The sequence below is a fragment of the Panthera tigris genome, chromosome A2, assembly GCF_018350195.1.
Source record: "Panthera tigris isolate Pti1 chromosome A2, P.tigris_Pti1_mat1.1, whole genome shotgun sequence".
In the NCBI taxonomy this organism is placed as follows: Eukaryota; Metazoa; Chordata; class Mammalia; order Carnivora; family Felidae; genus Panthera; species Panthera tigris.
Genome location: NC_056661.1, coordinates 69,575,518 through 69,596,551, shown reverse-complemented (window position 1 = coordinate 69,596,551; position 21,034 = coordinate 69,575,518). Strand labels below are relative to the sequence as shown.

Below are 21,034 nucleotides of genomic sequence, written 5' to 3'. Positions count from 1 at the left end.
GAGAACTACAGGAATATGTGGAGAAGGTCAAGAAAACAATGTATAAAAAAATGGAAATATCATTAAAGCAATAACCTAAAAAGATAACAACAAGGAATTCTGGAGCAAAAAAGTACAATAAGTGAAATGAGAAATTTACCACATGGATTCAAATACAGATCTGAACAAGCAGAAGGAACAATCAGGGAACTGAAGACAGGACAATGGAATTGATCAAGTCTGAGGGACAGAAAGAACAAAGATTGAAGAAAAGTGGACAGAGCCTAAGAGTCTTGTAGGGCACCATCAACCAGACCAACATATGCATTGTAGAAGTGTCAGAAATAGAAGAGAGAGAAAAAGGAGCACAGAGAATATTTGAAGAAATAATGTTTGAAAACTTCCAAAATTTTATGAAAAACATGAATATAAACATCCAAGAAGCTGAACAAACTCCAAGTAAGAGGAACTTAGAGAGCCACACCAAGGCACATTATGATCAACCTTTCAAAAGCCAGAGACCAAGAGAGAATATTGAAAGCAACAAGAGAGAAGTGAATCATCACATACAGTGGATCCTCAATAAGACTGTAAGCATATTTCTGTTTTTTTTAATGTGAGTTTTTTTGTTTTTTTTTTTTTAAATTTACAGCCAAGTTAGCATATAGTGCAACAATGATTTCAGGAGTTGATTCCTTAATGCCCCTTATCTATTTATCCCATCCCCCCTCCCACAACCCCTCCAGTAACCCTCTGTTTTCCATATTTAAGAGTCTCTTATATTTTGTCCCCCTCCCTGTTTTTATATTATTTTTGGTTCCCTTCCCTTGTGTTCATCTGTTCTGTGTCTTAATATCCTCATGTGAGTGAAAGCATATGATATTTGTCTTTCTCTGACTAATTTCACTTAGCTTACTACCCTCTAGTTCCATCCACATAATTGCAAATGTCAAGATTTCATTCTTTTTGATTGCCGAGTAATACTCCATTGTGTGTGTGTGTGTGTGTGTGTGTGTGTGTGTGTGTGTGTGTGTGTATACCATATCTTCTTTATCCATTCATCCATCAATGGACATTTGGGCTCTTTCCATACTTTGGCTATTGTTGATAGTGCTCATAAGCAGATTTCTTATCAGAAACTATAGAGGCCAGAAGGCAATGAACTAATATATTCCAAGTGCTAAAAGAAAAAAATCTGTCAACCAAGAACCCTGTATCTGGGCAAAACTTTCCTTCAGAAGTGAGGAAGAAACTGGGGTTCCTGGGTGGCTCAGTCAGGTAAGCGTCCGACTTCGGCTCAGGTCATGATCTCATGGCTCGTGAGTTGGAGCCCCACGTCAGGCTCTGTGCTGACAGCTCAGAGCCTGGAGCCCACTTCAGATTCTGTGTCTCCCCCTCTCTGCCCCTCCCTCACTCACCTCTGTCTCTGTATCCTTCAAAAATAAATAAACATTAAAATATTAAAATTTAAAAAAAAGTGAGGAAGAAACTAAGAGTTGCCAAATAAACAAAAGCTGAAGGCGTTTGCAGCCAGTAGACTTGCCCTGCCAGAAATGCTCAAGGGAATCTTGCGAGGTGAAATGAAAACACACTAGAGAGCAACTCGAAGCCATATGGAGAAATAAACATCTCAGAAAAGGTAAATGCCTTGGCAATTATAAAAAGTATTATTGTAACTATTGTTTATAATGCACTTTTTGTTTTCTACACTGTTTAAGAGACTAATAAATTCAAAGAAAAAATGATTATTAGTGTAAAAACTAACATTAATGTAACATCAGTTTGTAACTTAAAATCTTGTTTTCTATATAATTTAAGAGATGAATGCAATTATGGAAACAGCCTAAATGTCCATCAACTGATGAATGTATAAAGAAATTGTCTGTATACACAATGGAATACTATGTGGCAATGAGAAAGAATGAAATGTGGCCTTTTGTAGCAACATGGATGGAACTGGAGAGTGTTATGCTAAGTGAAATAAGTCATATAGAGAAAGACAGATACCATATGTTTTCATTCCTATGTGGATCCTGAGAAACTTAACAGAAGTCTGTGGGGGAGGGGAAGAAAAAAAAGAGGTTAGAGAGGGAGGGAGTCAAAGCATAAGAGAATCTTAAAAACTGAGAACAAACTGAGAGTTGATGGGGGGTGGGAGGGAGGGGAGGGTGGGTGATGGGTATTGAGGAGGGCAGCTTTTGAGATGAGCACTGGGTGTTGTTATGGAAACCAATTTGACAATAAATTTCATATTTAAAAAAAAGAGATGAATGCATTTAAAATAAATAATTATTTATGTTTTAGGGTACATCACATATGAAGATGTAATTTTGTGACATCAGCCATTGAAAGGGAAGGGACAGAATTGTAAAGGAGCAGAATTTGTGTATGTTATTGAAATTAAGCTGGTATAAATTCAAATCACAGTGTTTAAAATTTTTTAAAGTTTTTTTTTTTTTTTTTTTTTGTGAGAGAGGGACAGAGTGAGAGCAGGAGAGGGGTAGAAAGAGAGGGAGACACAGAATCTGAAGCGGGCTCCAGGCTCTGAGCTGTCAGCACAGAGCCTCATGCAGGGCTTGAGCTCATAAACCATGAGATCATGACTTGAGCTGAAGTCAGATGCTCAGTCGACTGAGCCACCCTGGCGCCCCCAAATTACAGTGTTTTAACATTAGAGTGTTTCATATAATCTCCATAGTAACCACAAAGAAATAGCTATACAATATACACAAAAGGAAATGAGAAAGGAATTAAGCATTTGACTACAAAAAATCAACTGAAAACAAAAAAAGATGGTAATGTAAGAAATGAGGGACAGAAAAACTATAAGGCATATAGGAAACAAATAGCATGAACAGAAGTCTTTCCTTATCAGTGAATACTTTAAATACAAATGAATTAAACCCTTCAATCAAAAGAGATTGGAAGAATGGATAAAAACACATGATCCAACTATATGCTGTCTACCAGAGACTTTTTCAGGTCCAATGACACAAACAGGTTGAAAATGAAAGGAAGAAAATGTATTCCATGCAAACAGTACCTAAAAGAGAGCAGGGGTGGCTATATTAATATCATGCAAAATAAATTTAAATAAAAAAGTCCTAAGAGACAAAGGATATTCTATATTAAAAAATTCAATACAGCAGAAACTGACAGAATTGAAGGGAGAAATAGCCAGTTGTACTATAATAGTTGGAGAATAACGGATAGAAAAATCAGACAGAAGATAAGGAAATAGAGGACTTGAACAAAATAAATGAACTAGATCTAGCAGACATACAGAATACTCTACCCGACAACAGAATACACAGTCATTCACACGAAACATTTTCCAGGGTGGACTGCATGTTAGGCAGCAAATGAAGTCTCAATAGATTAACAAAATATATATCATACAAAGTATTTTTTCTGACCACAACATGATGAAGTTAGAAATTGCTAACCAAAGGAAAAATGGAATATTCACAAAATTGTGAAATTAACACACTTTTAAACAACCAGTGGATCAAAGAAGAAATCACAAGGGAAGTTATAAAATACTTAGAGACAAATGAAAATAAAAACAAAACACAGCAAAACTTATGAGTCAGCAAAAGTGATGCTAAAGGGAAGAGAAACTTTATAGCTATACACAGATTAAAAAGCGAGAAAGACTTCAGCAACCTAAATTTATAACTTACAGAACTAGACAAAGAAGAACAGACTAAACACAAAACTAGCAGAAAAAAAGGAAATGATAAAAATAACAGCTAAATGAAATAAGGAAGAAAAATAAAAGGACAAATAAATAAAAAATTGGTTCTTCAAAAAGATCAATAGAATTGACAAACCTTTAGCTAGATGGACTAAGAAAAAAGAGAAGGCATAAATTACTAAAATCAGATGAAAGTGTAGGAGTGCCTGTGTGGCTTGGCCAATTAAGTGTGCAACTCTTGATCTCAGAGCTTAATCTCAGGTCCTGAGTTCAAGCGCCTCACTGGGCTCCGTGCTGAGCATGAAGACTACTTAAAGTAAGGGAGGGAGGGAGGAAAGAAATGAAAGTAGGGACATTTCTACCTTCTATAGACATTAAAGGATTATAAGAGAGTGCCATTAACAGTTGTACACCAAAAAAAAAAAAAAAAAAAAAAAAAAAAAAAAGGATTAGCTTGGTAAAAAGAACATATTTCCAGAAACACACAACCTACCAAGACTAAATCACAAACAAATAGAAAATTTGAATAGGCCTATAATTATGAAGGAAATTGAGTCAGTAATCAGAAAATTCCCAACAAAGTAAAGCCCTGAACCTGGTGATTTCACTTGTGATTTTTACCAAAAATTTAAGGAAAAACCAGTAACAGTCTCTCTCAAACTTTCCCAAAAATTGGAGAGGAAGCAACTCTTCCTAACTCATTCTGTGAGGCCAGCATTAATAACCCTGACACTAAAGCCAGACAAAGACACTACAAGAAAAAATTACAGGTGATTATTGTCCCCAGTAGACATTGATGAAAAAACCCATGACAAAATACAAGCAGAGAGAATTCAGCAGTATTTTTAAATGACCAAATGGGACCTACTCCTGGATTGCAAAGATTGTTCAACTAATAAAAAATCAGTCAGTATAATACACCACATCAACAGAATGAAGGGAAAAAAAAATATATGATTATCTCAATTGATGCAGAAAAAGCATTTGATGAAATTCACCATTTTATGATAAAATACACTCAACAAACGGGGAATAGGAAGAAATAACCTCAGGGTGCCTGGGTGGCTCAGTCAGTTAAGCATCTGACTTCGGCTCAAGTCATGATCTCACAGTTCGTGAGTTCGAGCCCTGTGTCAGGCTCTGTGCTGACAGCTCAGAGCCTGGAGCCCGCTTCGGATTCTGTGTCTCCCTATGTCTCTGCCCCTCTCCCCCTCTCAAAAATAAATAAACATTAAAAAAATTTTTAAAGAAGGAAACTACCTCATCAAAACAATAGAAAAAAAATCAAGGAAACCAAGAGCCAGTTTTTTGAAAAGATAAAATTGGTAAACCCTCAGCCAGATTCATCAAGAAAAAAAGAGAAAGGACCCAAATAAATAAAATCAGAAACAAAGGAGAAGTAACAACTGACATTACAGAAATACAAAGGGTTATAAGAGAATACTACAAAAAATCATATGCCAACAAATTGGACAATCTGGAAGAAATGAATAAATTCCTGGAAACATATAATCTTCCAAAACTGAGTCACAAAGAAATAGAAAATCTGAACAGACCAATTACTAATAATGAATTTGAATTATCAATCAAAAAACTCCCAACAAATAAAAGCTTAGGACCCGATGGACTCACAGGTGAATTCTACCAAACATTTAAAGAAGACTTAATACCTATCCTCAAACTATTCCAAAAAATGAAAGAGGAAAGAGAGCTTACAAATACATTCTACAGGGCCAGCATTACCCCAATACCAAAACCAAAGACACCACACACACAAAAATAATAATAAAATAATAATAAAGAAAAGAAAACTGCAGATGATATGATCTCATATGCAGAAAATTCAAAAGATTTGGGTCTGGGTGACTCAGTTGGTCAAGCATCTGACTCTTGATTACTGCTCAGCTCATGGGATTGAGCCCCAGGTTGGGCTCCATGCTGAGTGTGGAGCCTACTGGAGATTCTCTCTCTCTCTCTCTCTCTCTCTCTCTCTCTCTCTCTCTCTCTCTCTCCCCCTCCCTCCCTCTGCCCCACTTCCCCACTCACACACTCTCTTTCTCTCTAAAATAAAAAAAAAAAGAAAATTCTAAAGATTTGACAAAAAAAACGTCTAGGTATAATAAATGAATTCATCAAAGTATCAGGAAACAAGTCAACACAAAAATCAGTTAAATTTCTATACATAAGCAATGAATGATCTGACAAGGAAATTAAAAAAAAAACAATTCCATTTACAGTAGCAGTAAAACATAAAATAATTGAAAGTTTAACCAAGGAGGTGAAAGACTTGTACGGTGGAAACTACAAACATTGCTGCAGGAAATTTTAAAAGATATACATAAATGGAAACTGATCCCACGTGCATGGATTGGAAGACTTAATATTGTTTAAATGTCAGTACTACCCAAAGCATTCTACAGAGTCTGTGCAAACCCTTTCAAAATCCCAATGACGTTTTTTACAGAAATAGAAAAATCCATCAACCTCAGAGGACCCTGATTAGCCAAAAGAGCTTTGGGTTCCAGAGTTATGTGCCACAGAATCACGAGTACATTTTGGGGAATGTTTTTGAAATCACCTCTCTCAAGTCTGTGGACACATACCTGTTCTTGCCTGGCCTTCTCTCTCTGGTTTTCACACATGCAGTGAAGTGTTCCTTTTGCCCCTTATGCAGATGAGTCAGAACTGAGTCCGTCTCCTCAGTTTCTCTTCTCCATAGGAGCCTGAATGGTCAACCAAGTCAGTGTCTTGTCAGGACTCACTCTTTTAGCCAAAAGAGCAGAGATCTAGCAAATGTCTGCTGGCGTCGCTACCCGGCCAGGGAGCCTTTAGCGGCTCAGTGAGGGTCTATCCTCTGTTCCTGCTGCCCTTCCACCTCCACCACACTCTTTCCAGCATGTTCCATCCATGTGTTTGTCAAGTGTTTTCACCCAAGGGTTCATATTCCTGACGAATACATAATTTGTCCACCTTCTATCTGTTCTATTTCTTTAATATTCCAAGTGCCTCTCCAACTCCAATATTTCAGTCCCATCCTAATTCCCAGCAATATCCAGGAGCTATTACTGTTAACATAAAAAATGCCAATTAAATTGGACACACTTGGGCGCCTGAGTGACTCAGTCGGTTAAGCATCTGACTTCGGCTTAGGTCACCATCTCACGGTTCGTGGTTCAAGCCCTGTGTTGGGCTCTGTGCTGACTGCTCAGAACCTGGAGCCTGCTTTGGATTCTGTGTCTCCGTCTCTCTCTGCCCCTCCCCCGCTCATGCTCTGACTTTCAAAAGTGAATAAACATTAAAAAAGGGTTTTTTTTTAAATAAATAAATACATAGGACACACTTGCCAGTGCTTCTTATTATCCTCCAGTGTGAGTGGCCCTGATGCACAGATACACAGCCCGACGCAGCCCCATGGCCTGTGACAGGGAATTCAGGTCATCATTGAATGCCTCTGTCCTCAGGAGTGATGGGCAGGGTTGGTGCAGGCTTGCGGAGCTGGGACAGCCTTTTCTTTCGATCATATCAGAAATAAGTGTTTCTTAGGAAACTGCCAAGTGTGCCCAGCACAGCAGAGCAGGGACAAAGTCCAGAGCTATGGCACCAGTCATCCCTCTTCAGCCGTTCATCTCACACATTTACGGAAAATCACATGCCAAGTGCCATTCTGGGCTCTGAGGGTTCCAAGATGAATGAGCCTATCCTCATGTGCAGGAGGCTCAGAAAATTACACTGCTCTGGAGGCAAAGAAGACAGGGTACCTAATCCAGCCAGAAAGGGAGGGGCAGGCGGTGAGATGGAGCTTCCTGGAGTTGGTGATTCTGGTCTGAGACTTGAAAGACAAGTGGGATTTAGCCACACAAGAGGCTAGGATCGGGGTGGTGTGGAGACGGAGGAGTGTTCTGCATGTGGGACAGCCAGAAGATGCTCTCTGGTGAGGGTCAGGGAAGAGGTGAGCAGGATACAAGCAACCAGACTCTTGTTAGGAAGGGAAGAATAAGGCAGGGCGATAAGAAACAAGACTGAGGTAGGTAAGAACCTGATTATGGAGCGTCTGTTATCCCTCATAAGGGAACTTAGCTTATAGTCCTGTGAGTGAACTGGGGAATATGGTGACCTCGACCAAGAGCGGGAATAAATACAGGAAGTCTGAGTCATAGTGGAAAGGTTGAACTGCGTGCCTGCTCTTTAGGCAGGTTTGAGAGACCTGCCTAAACCTTGAGGAGATGGATGTAGGAAGTCAGGATATGGGCTCTGATTAAACTGAGAAAGCTGGCAAGAGCCCTGGAACTCGTGAGGGCTACCTCCAAGTGGGGGTAATTACAAAGACATGTGGAAGCTGTTGGGAATTGGGACAGCCTGAGGCTGGTAAGCTTTCCACATCTCGTGGGTCACATGGTCTTCCTGAGGCTATCTCCCCCTCTCCCTGCATGTTCACTCCAGTCTCTGCTGCCAGCCAGATTCTTCTGCATCTCAAGTAAAGATTGGCCCAGCTCAGTTGACTTGTGACAGGATCACTGTTAATTAAGAAGGCTTGGCCACCAGACCATCCTTCGGCATAGGTGGGATGGTTCAACTTAGGATGAGCTGCTGTCAACTGATGTCTTTAAGATATTCTTACTCACCTTTGCTGAATCTAGAGTCCCTTCTCAAATCGTGCTGAGACTCTCAATGAGGGAAGAGATGATGGCATTAAAGAATGCAGTGACTTCAGTTCTCTGGAGACAAGATGATGTGCCAGGGATCAGAGTGCAGCCCAGGTGGGAAGCCTGTGTCATGACAGTTCTTAGTCAAGCCCTTGATTTGGAGGATGGAGATCACAATGTAAGCCCGTTAGGTCACTAGTCTTCTCTGGTTTTCCCATCCCTCTCTAGCCTGAACTTCCAACCCCCCATTCATCACCCTCTTGTGAGAGACACTTGTCCCAGCGGAAAGAGACTAGGCTTTCCAGTACACTCTTGTGTTCAATCCTGGTGCTTCCAAATATCAGCTGTGGGGCTTTGGCAAGTTACTTCATCTTCCTGAGCCTCTGTGTCCTCAAGAATATGTATAAAATTCTATCGGATTCTGTCCCCTTACTGTCCCCCTACCATACCCATATAACATGTATGCATACCCATGTGTACATACATGTAATACAAATGTAATAGACATTGGCATTGCAGACGCTCAATGCAGACGCTCAATGCTTGAAAGGGGCAGCTGTGAGGCTGACATTGTCTAACTCACCTCTCTGAATCCTTTCCTCTTCGACTAGCGTAGAAACAGTCTTCCTGTAACTCCAGCTTCTTCACAGAATTCTCTGTATGTTTTCTTTCTCTGACTGCACCATCTGCCACGAGCCTTCAGTCCCGAAGGGCTATTTCTCTTCTCCCGTGTCCCACCTGCATAGGGTGAAGACATGGTACCTGGCTTCCACCCTTGTTTGTAAAGTCCCTTTCACATTGAACTCCATGCCAGTGGGCTCTGTCACTCCTTGTCACTATTTTGCTACCATCTGTGGCCATCTCTTCTCTGAGGATTTGGGAATCTCTCTGCTCAAATAACCTAGCACCAGGTTCACTGCATATAGAGGTTTGCTGCTGGGAGCACCCCACTTCTCCTTCCCACGCAACCATGGATCCCCCTGTGCTCCTTCTCATAACTGCTGCCTGTACAGGTCTGTTTGCACATTCAACAGAACAAACCCGTGCCCTCTTGTGCACCAGGCTCTTCGCTAGGCAGTGGGCTGCAAATGTTGAACCAGACCTATGAGGTCCCTGCCTTCACTGAGCTTATACTCTTCCTGGAAATCCTTTCTCTTTCCTGTAAATGTGTCCCTACACCCTTCAAACAACTGCAAGCATTTCCCATCCTTAAAAATACGTCTTTCTTCTTCCTGCTTCCTTGTCAGCTACCACCCACCCCCTCCTCTAGTCGTCTCCTTCCGTCCCCTGAACAGCCTTTTCCCCACTGCAGTTCGTGCCTGTCACTGTGCTAAAACTACCTATTGATGAGAAATCCCAAATACCAACCATATCCACTGAAAATTTGCAGTTCTTATTTTGACCTCTGTGAGGCACTATTGGCAAGTACCAGTCACTTCTTCCTTAAGGATTCTCCTTTCCCTTTGCTGCCATGACCCAACCCAGGCTTCACTGGGTGACGCTCTTTCTCCCCAGTCTCCTTTGCGTCCTTCTCCTCCACCTTCCATGCTTTGTGTTCTGTTCTGTCTTGAACGTTGGTCTTTGCTATGGTTCTCTTCTCAGCCATCTTTTCTCTCTCCCTGCACTCTTCCTGGGTGGGGGTAACCTAATCTATGTTTTTATTCCCATTTTTACACAGGAGTCTGGAAGCTGCCTCAGCTCCAGCAGGCCCAGCATGAAGCTTTCATTGGCCTTCCCCTTCCCCTGCACCCTCTCTTTCCCCTGCACCCTCTCCTTCTCTGCACCCTCTCCCCTGCACCCCTTTCCCCTGCACCCTTCTCTTTCCCATGAACGCTCTCTTTCCCCTACACCCTCTCCTTGCCCTGAACCCTCTCTCCTACACCCTCACTTTCCCCTGCACCCTCTCCCCTGTATCCCCCTCCTTCTCCTGTACCTCTCATTCCCCTGAACCCTCTCTTCTTCCTATAGCCTCCCATTCTCTCCTCCTCTTCTGCTCTCATAGTCAAAGAATTTCATCTGGTCTTTTCCAAACCAAAACAGTTGCTTGGCTTTTTAAAATCTTTAAGTAACTTTTTATTTGCATAAAATATACAGGGATCCAGAGATAAATAAGTCATAATCTCTATCCTTGGGAAACTCTTGGTCATGGCTGGTCACGGGCTTGTAAACAAATGCATCCCAAGCGTGTGGGAGATGTACCTATAGAAGCAGGTGCTGTCTGTTGGACCATCCAGGTGTGAGATAAGGTGGCAGTTGATGAAGGTGGCATTTGTGACTTATTGCTCTCCTGCTGACACCCTGGGCATCCTCCCAGTAATCTGACCTTTATTCAATTAAACTGTGGCAAGACAGATTTGTGGGGGATGGGGAAAGGTGGAGGGTGGGGGTTGCCCTACCCAATCAATATGCATACAGGGATGACTTCACTGACACTCCCAGTATTTTTATGGCTTAAATGAGGCCTAACTCAAATAGACCTGAGTCTACCCACAAAATTAGCCTAGCCCAGGACATACCCAAAGCTCACATTTTTTCTCTATTTATATATTCAGTATTCTGTAGTGTTATCAACATGATCAGCGTAAGCATATCTAAAAAATAGACTCTACAACAGCAGTTCAAATATTTCTGCCCATTAAAATGAGAGTTCGGCTAGATCTGAGACAGGGTGGCCAGCTTGTTCCCTCTTGTCTCCTTCTTCGCTCTCCACAATACCGTGTCCTACACCCAGGCCTGCATCCCGTAGCCTTGCCCTTGGAGAGCTTCTCTTCCGGCAATGCCAAAGACAAATAGATTCCGTAGATGCATCCACCCGCCCCTCCGGCTTCTGCTCCCATAGGTTGCCTCCCTGTCCATGAACTTGGGCTCACCCGGATGACAGGTAATCACCACCCTGCTAAAATGTTAACCCAGCAGAAGGGAATGGAGACCACACTTCAGAATGTACCTCAGCAAACTGGGTTCTCAAGGGGTTTGTGGAGCTGCCAGCGATAATTCTGGCCAGGAGTCAGGAGACCAGGGTCCTCCTGTGGTAGATAGTTGCAAGCTGGCCTACTTTACTTGCCTGGCTTTCTTGACTCTAAAGTGTGCACGGGGCGGTCTGCGGGTAAGTTTTCAGCACATGCCTCCCCAGCTCTGTGTAGGGCTTCCTTGGTTTATCACTCAGGCTCTGGTTTAGCGACACTGGAGGCCCACCCACCCCCAACATGCCTGATCCCGTTACCGTCTGTCCCGTCGCATAGCCAGCCTGGTGAGTCTGTGTGTGCCCTTTCATCCATCTGCACCCCAGGACAGCAGGAGCGCCATGAGGCCAGGGACTCGCGCGGGGCTCGTGCTTGTCACCTATCCCCTTATCTGGGCATGCTAGCCCTCCATACGTGGCAGCCGAGTGAACTGTTGGCGTGGTGGTTCTCCATGGCCCCTTCAGCCTGGCCATGCCCTGGCCATGCCCTGGCCGTGATGGGCAGTGGGTTTTTTTTCTGCTGTCTCACATCCGCTCATCTGTCTTTTCAGGGGCCCAGCAGCCGGGGCTGCCATATTACACGGACCCTGGAGGACCAGGGATGAATCCTGCCGGGAATGCTATGGCGATGGCTTTCCAGGCCCAACCCAACTCACCCCAGGGAAGCACAGCCTACCCACCGCCCCCTTCTTACTGCAATACACCCCCGCCCCCATATGAACAGGTGGTGAAGGCCAAGTAGCAGGGTCACCTGCCTGTGCGACCTCACAGGGGAACAGGGAGGGGCACTGTCACTCCACCTCTCTGTCCCCATCAACGTTTGCTTCCAGGAATTGTCTTCTGAGCCACTAAGGGCAAATTCCTCTTTGATACCTTCAAATCAAGCACAGCCCCCTTTCAAGTGTTCCATGGAGGACCGATATTTGAATTCACCCTGTGTCTCCTCTGTTACTTCTGTTTCTGATGTAATCCGAGCTCTGGCAGAGTGTGGACAGTCCCCGAGGGTTGACACCTTAGATCCTCGGGGAAGAGACTAAGGAGGATGAGGCAAGGCAGGGCTGGTGTGTGCAGGAGAACACAAGTGAGCACACGGAAGGGACCGCTGCTAGCCTTGACAGCTTCCTCCCAGGCACGCAGCAGGCAGCTCGTGGAAACGAGGCCCCACAGGCTCCACTCTTTGAGCCCCTCGTCCTGTGGGCCTTCCTCTTCAAGAAGCCGTTAGACTTGTGGTGTAGAAGAAACTTCTTAGCACTTTCTATCTCCGTTCACTTCCTAAGAATGAGGGAGGCCGCCCTTCTGCACAGCCAGGGCTGGAAGAGCTCTTTTCCTCAAGATGACAGGATCCAGAATCCGGCCAAGTTGGATGTCTACGCTTACCTGAAAATGACTAAGGAAAGTTACTTAAGTTTATGAGGAATTTCTCTCTGCCTCAAACTGGGACATTGCGTTTTATGTCCCAGAGCTCTTGGTCTGACTTGGCAGAAATAAAATGTTTCCCCATTTTTTAGTGAGTTTGCGGACACTCCTGTAGAGAGAGTCCTGTCCTTTGAGGTCAGACTCAGAGTGTCTTCTCGGACCGGCAGCCACCCTCTGGCTTCGTCAGGACCAGAGGTCTCCACACCCTTCCCCGAGGCAGCCCCGGCAGTGGGTTGTGATGGACATTTGCAAAGCAGAGAGGCACATCTGGCTGGGAAGTCACATCAACCCCTGGGAGAGAGGAATCCCAGCAGGGTGTGGCCGGCGGTTTTGAGCCTGGGGCAGCAGGCCCCTGCAGTGGTTTGTTTGATCTCAGCGGGAGTGTGTGTCTGACAAGGGGAAAGCTTGCTGGAAAAAAAAGAGGAATGCAAAATCCCAGGACTGCAGGAAGATCTCTTCAAAAAGTACAGAATAGATCTCACTGACAACTAAATCAACATTAGAATAGAAGATGTGGTTGGAAATGCAAATCCTGGCTAAGAAACAGATCTCACCCTGGGATCCAACAGTAGCCCTAGTTACCGGGATGCAGGGAGGTCCTGTTCCTCTGCAGTTACTGATGCTGACAGTGCGTTTAAACCCAGATTGAGATCTGACTGGTTGTGTATAGGAAGGCAGAGCAGCCTAGCCAAGGTGGGTAGATCCCTGTGTGTGTTTAGTAGTGAGATAGGGTGGGGGGCAGGGGCTTATTTTTGTAATGAGCTAATTAGAGCCTCTTGCGAAATTGTTACGCATTGAACTCAAGCAATTTTGTTACTCATTGAACTTGAGCGTGGGAACATCCCGCTGCAGTGGATGCTGAGTCCCCCAGACCAGGAGTCCCTTTCCTACTGGGATCTCTGTATCAGGGGAGGGCGTGAAATCGGGATGGGGCCGCAGCGACGGCTCTGACTTACCTTCCCTCTAAAGATGGAGAGTCTGCCAGCCTCCCAGGGGATTCCACAGGAAACGCTTGGAGCCACACGAACACCGTTGGAAACACAGTTTATAAACACAGATGCTGCTGCTGGTGTCTTTCAGCCACCCTCCTGTGACCTCCGAACTCCTGTCCCGGACTGCAGTTCCTCCCCACACTGGAGTCCTGGATTCAAGTGAGACAACAAAGCACAACGTTGCCGTTTACAACCAAGGACAACCACAGGGGTCCAGAAGGTTCCTCTTCCTCCAGGTCATTCGTTTTGCACTTTTAGTTTGAATTTCTCCCTTCACTTTTTTTTTTTTTTTTTTAATAAGCACAGTAAGAGATGCCCCTGGAATTGGATCCGGGTGCAGTTGAATAGGCATCCAAATATCCATGACTTAATTTTGTTTATCTTTTTTGATAGCAAATGATCTCAGAGACTGGATGATTTAGGTAGTGCTCAACCGCTTTGTATTCTGTGTTTGTGAAGAAAAATTTCGTTTTCCCTTGAACCTGGATGAGAACCCTGCTACCGTGAACACCCATACTGTGTGTAGAAATTCCACTTGTGGTGACATTTCCTGGCCATTCTCATTTCCTCTGTGCCGTCAGTGGACTGTGTCCCCCTCCCGGAGTGAGTCCAGCTCCTGGCGTGTTGATGTCTTAGAGAGTCAGTGGTTAGGAGTAAACCGGGAGCCAATCTGTGCTTGTGTTCTCTCTGCAACATTTGGCTTCTTTCGCTTTTCTGTTCTCTTTTGATAGGGTCCTGTTTCCTATGTATGCAAAATAAAAAATAAATTTGGGCACGTGCTTTGATTGTTTTTCTGGGAAGGGGAAAAGCAGGTGGAGATGATGTTTCTAATGAAGAAGGGCGTACAGAAGGTCCTGCTTCAGCCCGGTGGGGGTGGGGCGGAGTGGGGTGGGTGACCCACTCAACCTCAGGAGCCCCAGAAATTAGATGCTGTCAAAGAACATTTCAGGAAGGTTTGGTGCACCAACATATTTGAAAAATCTATCTAAGGAAAAAATTATCTGAAGTGGAAAGGCAGAAGCATTAATGAGCTAAACTCACAGGTGATACCAAGGTTAGTTATCCAAAGGGCCTGGATCTGCTTTCCATAGGTAGCTGATTTTAACGATGCTGCTCTGTGGGGTCAGAAACTGTATTTCTGTCACAGATCTATGGAAGGATATAGTTGCTACGGGCAAGCTGCATTTTAGATGAATCATTAATTGAGCTGATGTTTATAAAGAAGCATTTTGTCTGAAAACAGGACAGGAAATAAGCCAAAAGAGGTCATGCAGCTTGCTCATGGTGAAGTCTAGGCTAATTTACACACCTAACCTGGATACCTCATCAGGTCATCAAACTTCCCCCAGTAAACTGGAAGCAGCCTTATTTCCAAGTCAAAGGTCATGACTTGAGAAATGCAAACTGAGTGCAAACTTATATCTGTTCCTCCCAAATTTCACTGAACCTCAAAAAAACCTGTAGTGGCTTTCACGGTGAAAACGTACAAGAACAGAAATTCTGAGTGATTGCTGAAATAGAAGATGGCAGGGAGGATTGGTTGAGAAAACTTGAAGCTGAAAATGTTCAGAGAAGGTGGCTGGGGAGGTGAGAACTTTACAGAGACTCCACAGTAAGGCCAGCAGGTGCAGAAGGCAAGCATGGCCAGGGCGTGCACCTGATGGGTGTTCTGGAGAACAGCTATGCCCGGGGTGCTGTGTTTTCTGTCCCTGGTTCCCAGGTGAGGGGAATAGCTAGCTGCAGGAAGTGATGGCCCTGAAGCCTGCTTTCTCACAAAGGGGGCGCTCTGCATCGTAAGGTGTTGGGAGGTGGGCTACCCACCATTAGTTAACTTTTACAAGTGAATTAGGCATTTTCAAATGAATCAGTCAATGAAAACACTTTTAGTCTGGGCTACCATCCCTTTTCCATGGTCCCCAGACCTTGATCCAAGGTCATAGGGAGATCCCTTGCAAAGTGGAGATTTAAGGACGTGGGAGAAATCATGACCCAGTCACCAGCACCACAGATCCAGAAGTTTTCTCTGGCACCAGAGGAAAGGAGCTCAGCCAAGCTTTCTCCTGTCTTGTCCTACACCAGGCTTTCCACCCAACTGGCCAAGCATCTCAGCCTTAATAGTTTGAGTTCTCAACTTCTAATCTTCTTTGAATGCCAAAGAGGAGAGCACAAAGTAGACGTGAGGGCAACCCACATGGGCATAACTACGCGATGTGGTATCGTGCTCTGAAGATGCACCCACAGCCTTGCTCAAGTCCTGAGTCTACTGTTTGTTAGAGGTGTGTCTTCAGACAAATGCCTTCAGTTTCAGTCACTCAAATGATCGCGTCTGTTTCCTCAACTATAAAACAAGAATGATACCACCTGTTGCTTACACCAGGCGTGTCCCAGGCCCACTGTGGATATTCAACAAATGTTTAAAGCTCTCTGTTCTCCCTCATGCTCCATTTCCTTGAGCAGGAAAAACTGAAGCACAGTGAGAGAGAAAGTGAACTCCCACCCAACCCTTTGTCCATCTGTCAGCAGATGAGACCCATGGTGTAGGGGAGAAGATCTTTGAATACATTCTCCATGTATTTTCCATCTTTCAGACAGACCTTGATTACGTGAAGATAGACAACAAAGGATGTCCCATACACCACCACCCCACATGTCACCGTAGTGTTCTCCTTGTCTTAAAATGGCGAGTGATGCTCGGTAATGGATTTTGAGCCAGTCAGAGCTAGGAAGGAAAAACCTGGGGCAACCATCTTTTTTCCTCACCATTTAAGATGAGATTGGTGAGCACCCCAGAATAAGCCATGAATTATATAAGCAATCAATTATAAGCAATCTCTTATAAGCAATCGTATTACTCTGGGTATTTCTTTTGCTGTCTCCTGACCCCCCACAACTTTTTACCATAATGTTTCTGTTTTGGATTGGTTTGTCTTGCACTGTCCAGTAAAGATCCTGCTCCATTTTTGGACACAAAGCCCCCCTAAAAATGGTGTGGTGGGTGCAGGGATGATTATCAACATGCCTGCCTCCCCTCCACCACACCTGAAGAAAGGTGAAGGGAGGGAGTTCTTGTGCAGGTCCCAAGAGTGTAATGAGGGAGAAGGAGCGTCAGTCACTCCATCCCTTTTCATCAGTAACAGGAATGCTGGAGAGAGCTGTTTTCATCTCTCTCTGGACTCTGGAAATCACAACACCAAGGCCACCACACCCCTGGTACTTTTAGATGCCTTTAGATAGATATTCTAGTCCAGCATCATCCATCAAAGCATACTGGGAGCCAAATATGTTACATTAAAATTTCAGTAGCTCCATTACAAAGAAAAAAAGTGAAATTTATTTTCGTATTTAACCCAGTAAGTCCAACTATTATCATTTCAACATGTAACAATAGAAAGTTTAGTAAAAAGAAATGTTGCTCCTGGGGCGCCGGTTGGGCATCCGACTTCGGCTCAGGTCATGGTCTCGTGGTTCGAGGGTTCGAGCCCCGCGTCGGGCTCTGTGCTGACAGCTCAGAGCCTGGAGCCTGCTTTGGATTCTGTGCCTCCCTCTCTCTGCCCTTCCCCTGCTTGCCCTCTCTCTCTCGCTCTCTCTCTTTCAAAAAAAAAAACATTTAAAAAAAAATGCTGACTTTTTTTCCCACATTACCGTCAAAATCCAGCGTGCATTTTATACTCCCTGGCACAATCTCCACTTGGAGAAGCCACATCTCGAGTGCGCGACACCTCCACAGTGCCAGTGGCTACTTTATTAGTGTGGGGCAAGAGTAAGAAAATGCTGAGCGCTGGGGCTCCCGGGTGGCTTAGTCAGTTGAGCATCAGACTTCTGATTTTGCTTAGGGGAAGATCTCACAGTTCGTGGGTTCAAGCCCTGTGCCCAAGCCCTGTGCCTGGCTCTGCGCTGAGGGTGCAGGGAGATCCTGCTTGGGATTGTCTCTTCTCTCTCTCTCTCTCTCTGCCTCTTTCTCTCAAAAATAAATAAACATTAAAAACAAAAAAAGAAAATGCTCCACTCTTAAGGTCTTGCTGGTTATTTACAACATAATTAGGTTATTTATAAAGTTGAAGGTAAAATTCAAGCTCCTGTGACAAGGGTTGATGACTTCTGGTGAACCAACACAATTCTCTACACACAATTCTAACCCAGTTCTCTAGTATTGCAGATCCCTGTTACAAAACATCACAACTCAGTCTTGGGAGCTAAAAGGTTGAATTACTTCCTGGCACTCTGTTGGCTGAGCATGAGAGTTGCTGTGCTCCGTTGCAGCTCACTGTTTCATTCTCATCTCCAAAGGTGCTGGTCAGTCCTGAAACAGCATCCAGGTGCTGCTGAGGAATACCCAAGAGAAGAGAGAGCAGTTTCGTGGGACCTCAAGAGTGCTTCCCAAATCATGTGTTCCTGGTCTGGTAGATGATGCCGGACCAGCCCTGAGGCCTCCTGCCCCAGGTGTGTACCCAACCATAAGCCCATCACTCCTTGGGTTCTCACCAGGTTCTCCAAGGAAACTCAGATTTCTCTCGAAGGAGGACAAGGCAATAGTTCCACCACTCCATGCCTGTCCTTGTCAGGAAGAACTTTCCAGTGTTGACAGTGTGGATGCACAAGGAGATCCAAGATACAGATTGCAGAAATCCTGCCCTCTAGCCAGAGGACTCGTACCTAAAAACCTGCTGGCCACTTGAGTGTCCTTAGGACAAGTTTCTCCTCTCAGATGTGACAGGGGTGTCCTAAAGGCGTCTAGAACCTCTTCCATCTGACCTCTATGAGCCCTAGAATATAGGTACAGAGAGGGATAGCGATGAAGGCGACAGTAAGAGGGGGATGGGATTGGGATCAGCAGAGGGCTCCCCTCTCCTGGGGCCAGGCTGGCTGTCCCCAAAGGCCATGCTGTCCTTTGCTACCCCCTGCCAGGATATGCCCAGTGGGGAAAAGCCCTCTGTGGGAGCACTTGCCTAAGTACTCTGGCCTCTGCGGGCGCCTTCTCTGTGCTCCCCTGGGGAGCCGCAAAGCCAGGGACCCTCCTTCCAGGTGTCTCCTCTCCCTCACAGAGACTTGGAAGCCGAGCAGGGATGGTGTGTTGGTCTAGTGCTCCGAAGGAGTATCTCAGTTCTGGGAAGTCGTGGGGAGGGCATGTCTCATGTCCACCTTACAGCATTCTGGCTCTCTTTATTCCCTTCTCGGCTAGGTCTCTGCCCGTTGTATTAGCCCCCAAACCTGGTAGGATGCGCTGGGCGCGCTGACCTTGAAATTCAGCTCCCTCCTCCCGCCTTCTGCCCCTGCTCCTGTCACTCTCTCCTCTGAAAGCCAGGCCTCATCGCCCTCCGGCAGGGGCGAAGGCACCGGCTTTGCGCTCTAGGAGACAGGACGCAGGTGGATAGTTCTTGGCGCGCGCCCTGTCCTGGAGAGATCAGGGCCCAGGCGGGACCGAAGTATGACGCTGAGGGGAGGGAGGCAGGGCCAGTCCCTGGCTGCTGCGACCCAGCGTCATCAACCCATGGCTGGGGTCCTGGGAGCTCCCGATGTCTCCGTTTCCTATTCTAAGAAATGGAGCTACGGAGGCACACAGGGGTGGGGGGAGGACTAAACAGAGCACGCTGGGGCGTGGCGGCGCCTAGCGGAGGGGGGTCGCAGGAGGAACCGGGAGGTAGGCCGGCCCCACCCACCCGGCAGAGCTCAGGGCCTGGGGGCTCTCAGAGGCGGCTGCACGGGCGGGGCCGGGGGCGGGGCGGGGCCGAGGGGGCGCCGGCGGGCACCCAGCTTGGCGCATCTTGACAAGGTCCCTGCTAGTAATTTTCATTCAAGAGAAACCAAACCCATGGCTTTATTTTTAGATCTTAAAAAAATACTTTTGTTCTTTGAGAGAGGGAGAGAGCATGAGCAGGGGAGGGGCAGAGAGAGGAAGACACAGAATCTGAAAACTGCTCCAGGCTCTGAACTGTCAGCACAGAGCCTGACAAGAGGCTCAAACCCCAAAACCTTAAGATCATCACCTGAGCTGAAGTAGGTCGCTTAACCGACTGAGCCACCCAGGCACGCCTATTTTTGAATCTAATTACGAAAGTAATACGTGCTCAGTACAGAAAGTGTAGACAGAAAAGGAAAGCACCAAGGAGAAGGAAAATCTGGCAACTGCCCCAAGGTAACAGTTGGATGTGTCCTCAAGGCTTTCTAGCTGTCTTGCTTCCACGACACACACCCAGGATCAAAATGGGAATCTTTTGTAGCCTGTTTTTCGCCAGTTTTTCATGGCATTAAAACATTCTCCTACTTCTTCGCTTTAATGATTAAATAGTAGCCCTACCATATGGGTGCTATGCATTTTCTTAAGCTCTGTCCTGTGATCTCTCAGGTTGTGCCATGTTTTTCATTGTTAAATAACAAAATAATCTACACATTCAAAAGAATGAGTGTAACTTAGCATAAGATGTTGTGAAAAAAAAAGAAAAAAAAATGGGGAGCCTGATTCAGTCAGTTAAGCCTCTGATTTCAGCTCAGGTCATGATCTCATGGTTGGTGGGTTTGAGCCCCTCCTTGGACTCGATGCAGACAGCTTGGAGCCTGGAGCCTGCTTCAGATTCTGTGTCTCCCTCTTTCTCTGCCCCTCCCTACCCCCCACTCTCTCTCAAAAACAAATAAACATTATACAAAAAAAACCCAAAACAAACAAACAGTTGTGGAAGATGCTGGCTAGATGCTTAGAAGAATCCATTCCTCTTCAGCTGCGCCCACCTCTCCCGGGTCCTGGCAGCCAGGTGGGACCATGCTGGTGGTGGAGAGAGGATACAGGGGACCCAGGCCCTGCGGCTCTCCCTCTCTTTCTGGAGCCCAGCTGCAGAGTCTCACACTTGCAAGATGGAAGAATCTGGGCCCCTGGATGATTGTGGAGCTGAGATCGCCTACAAACTGCCGGGAAGTCGGCACCAGTGAAAATCAGTCTTCGCTGTGATGCCTCACAGTTTGTCAGCGCAGCTGGATGATGCAGACCAAGTGTAATAGTATGAACACACCACACTGCCTTCTGACTTAAGAAATCGGAGGTCCTTATGAGTCTCTATCCCACTGCATCACGTACCATCATCCTACATATTATGTTAAAAATCCCCTTGCTTTTCCTTATACTTTTACCAGACATGTATTTTGATATCATGCTTTATGATATCAATATAGTTCTCCAACTTGCTTTTTTGCACAAGTTGTTGCTAATTTTTCTCTATTGTGAAAATGCTATGCTGAACGTGCTTGCTACTAATTTTTATGTGAACATTTCCTGAAACTGCTGGGTCAAAGCATATGTACGTTTTTGAGGGCTCTTGATACATATTACCTTTAGAAAGATTATACTGACTTATTC

The 21,034-nt window shown here is 45.2% G+C and overlaps 1 protein-coding gene across 1 annotated transcript in view; it reads left to right on the top strand.

Annotated features, from left to right (window-relative positions):
• Positions 1-14,458, top strand: part of VOPP1 (VOPP1 WW domain binding protein) — a 110,415-nt gene extending 95,957 nt beyond the window's left edge. Inside the window, exon 5 of the mRNA XM_007094800.2 lies at positions 11,833-14,458. Coding sequence (XP_007094862.2) covers positions 11,833-12,023 — 191 coding nt within the window. The 3' untranslated portion in view covers positions 12,024-14,458. The remainder of the gene's footprint in view (positions 1-11,832) is intronic.
• The last annotated feature ends 6,576 nt before the right edge of the window (positions 14,459-21,034 follow it).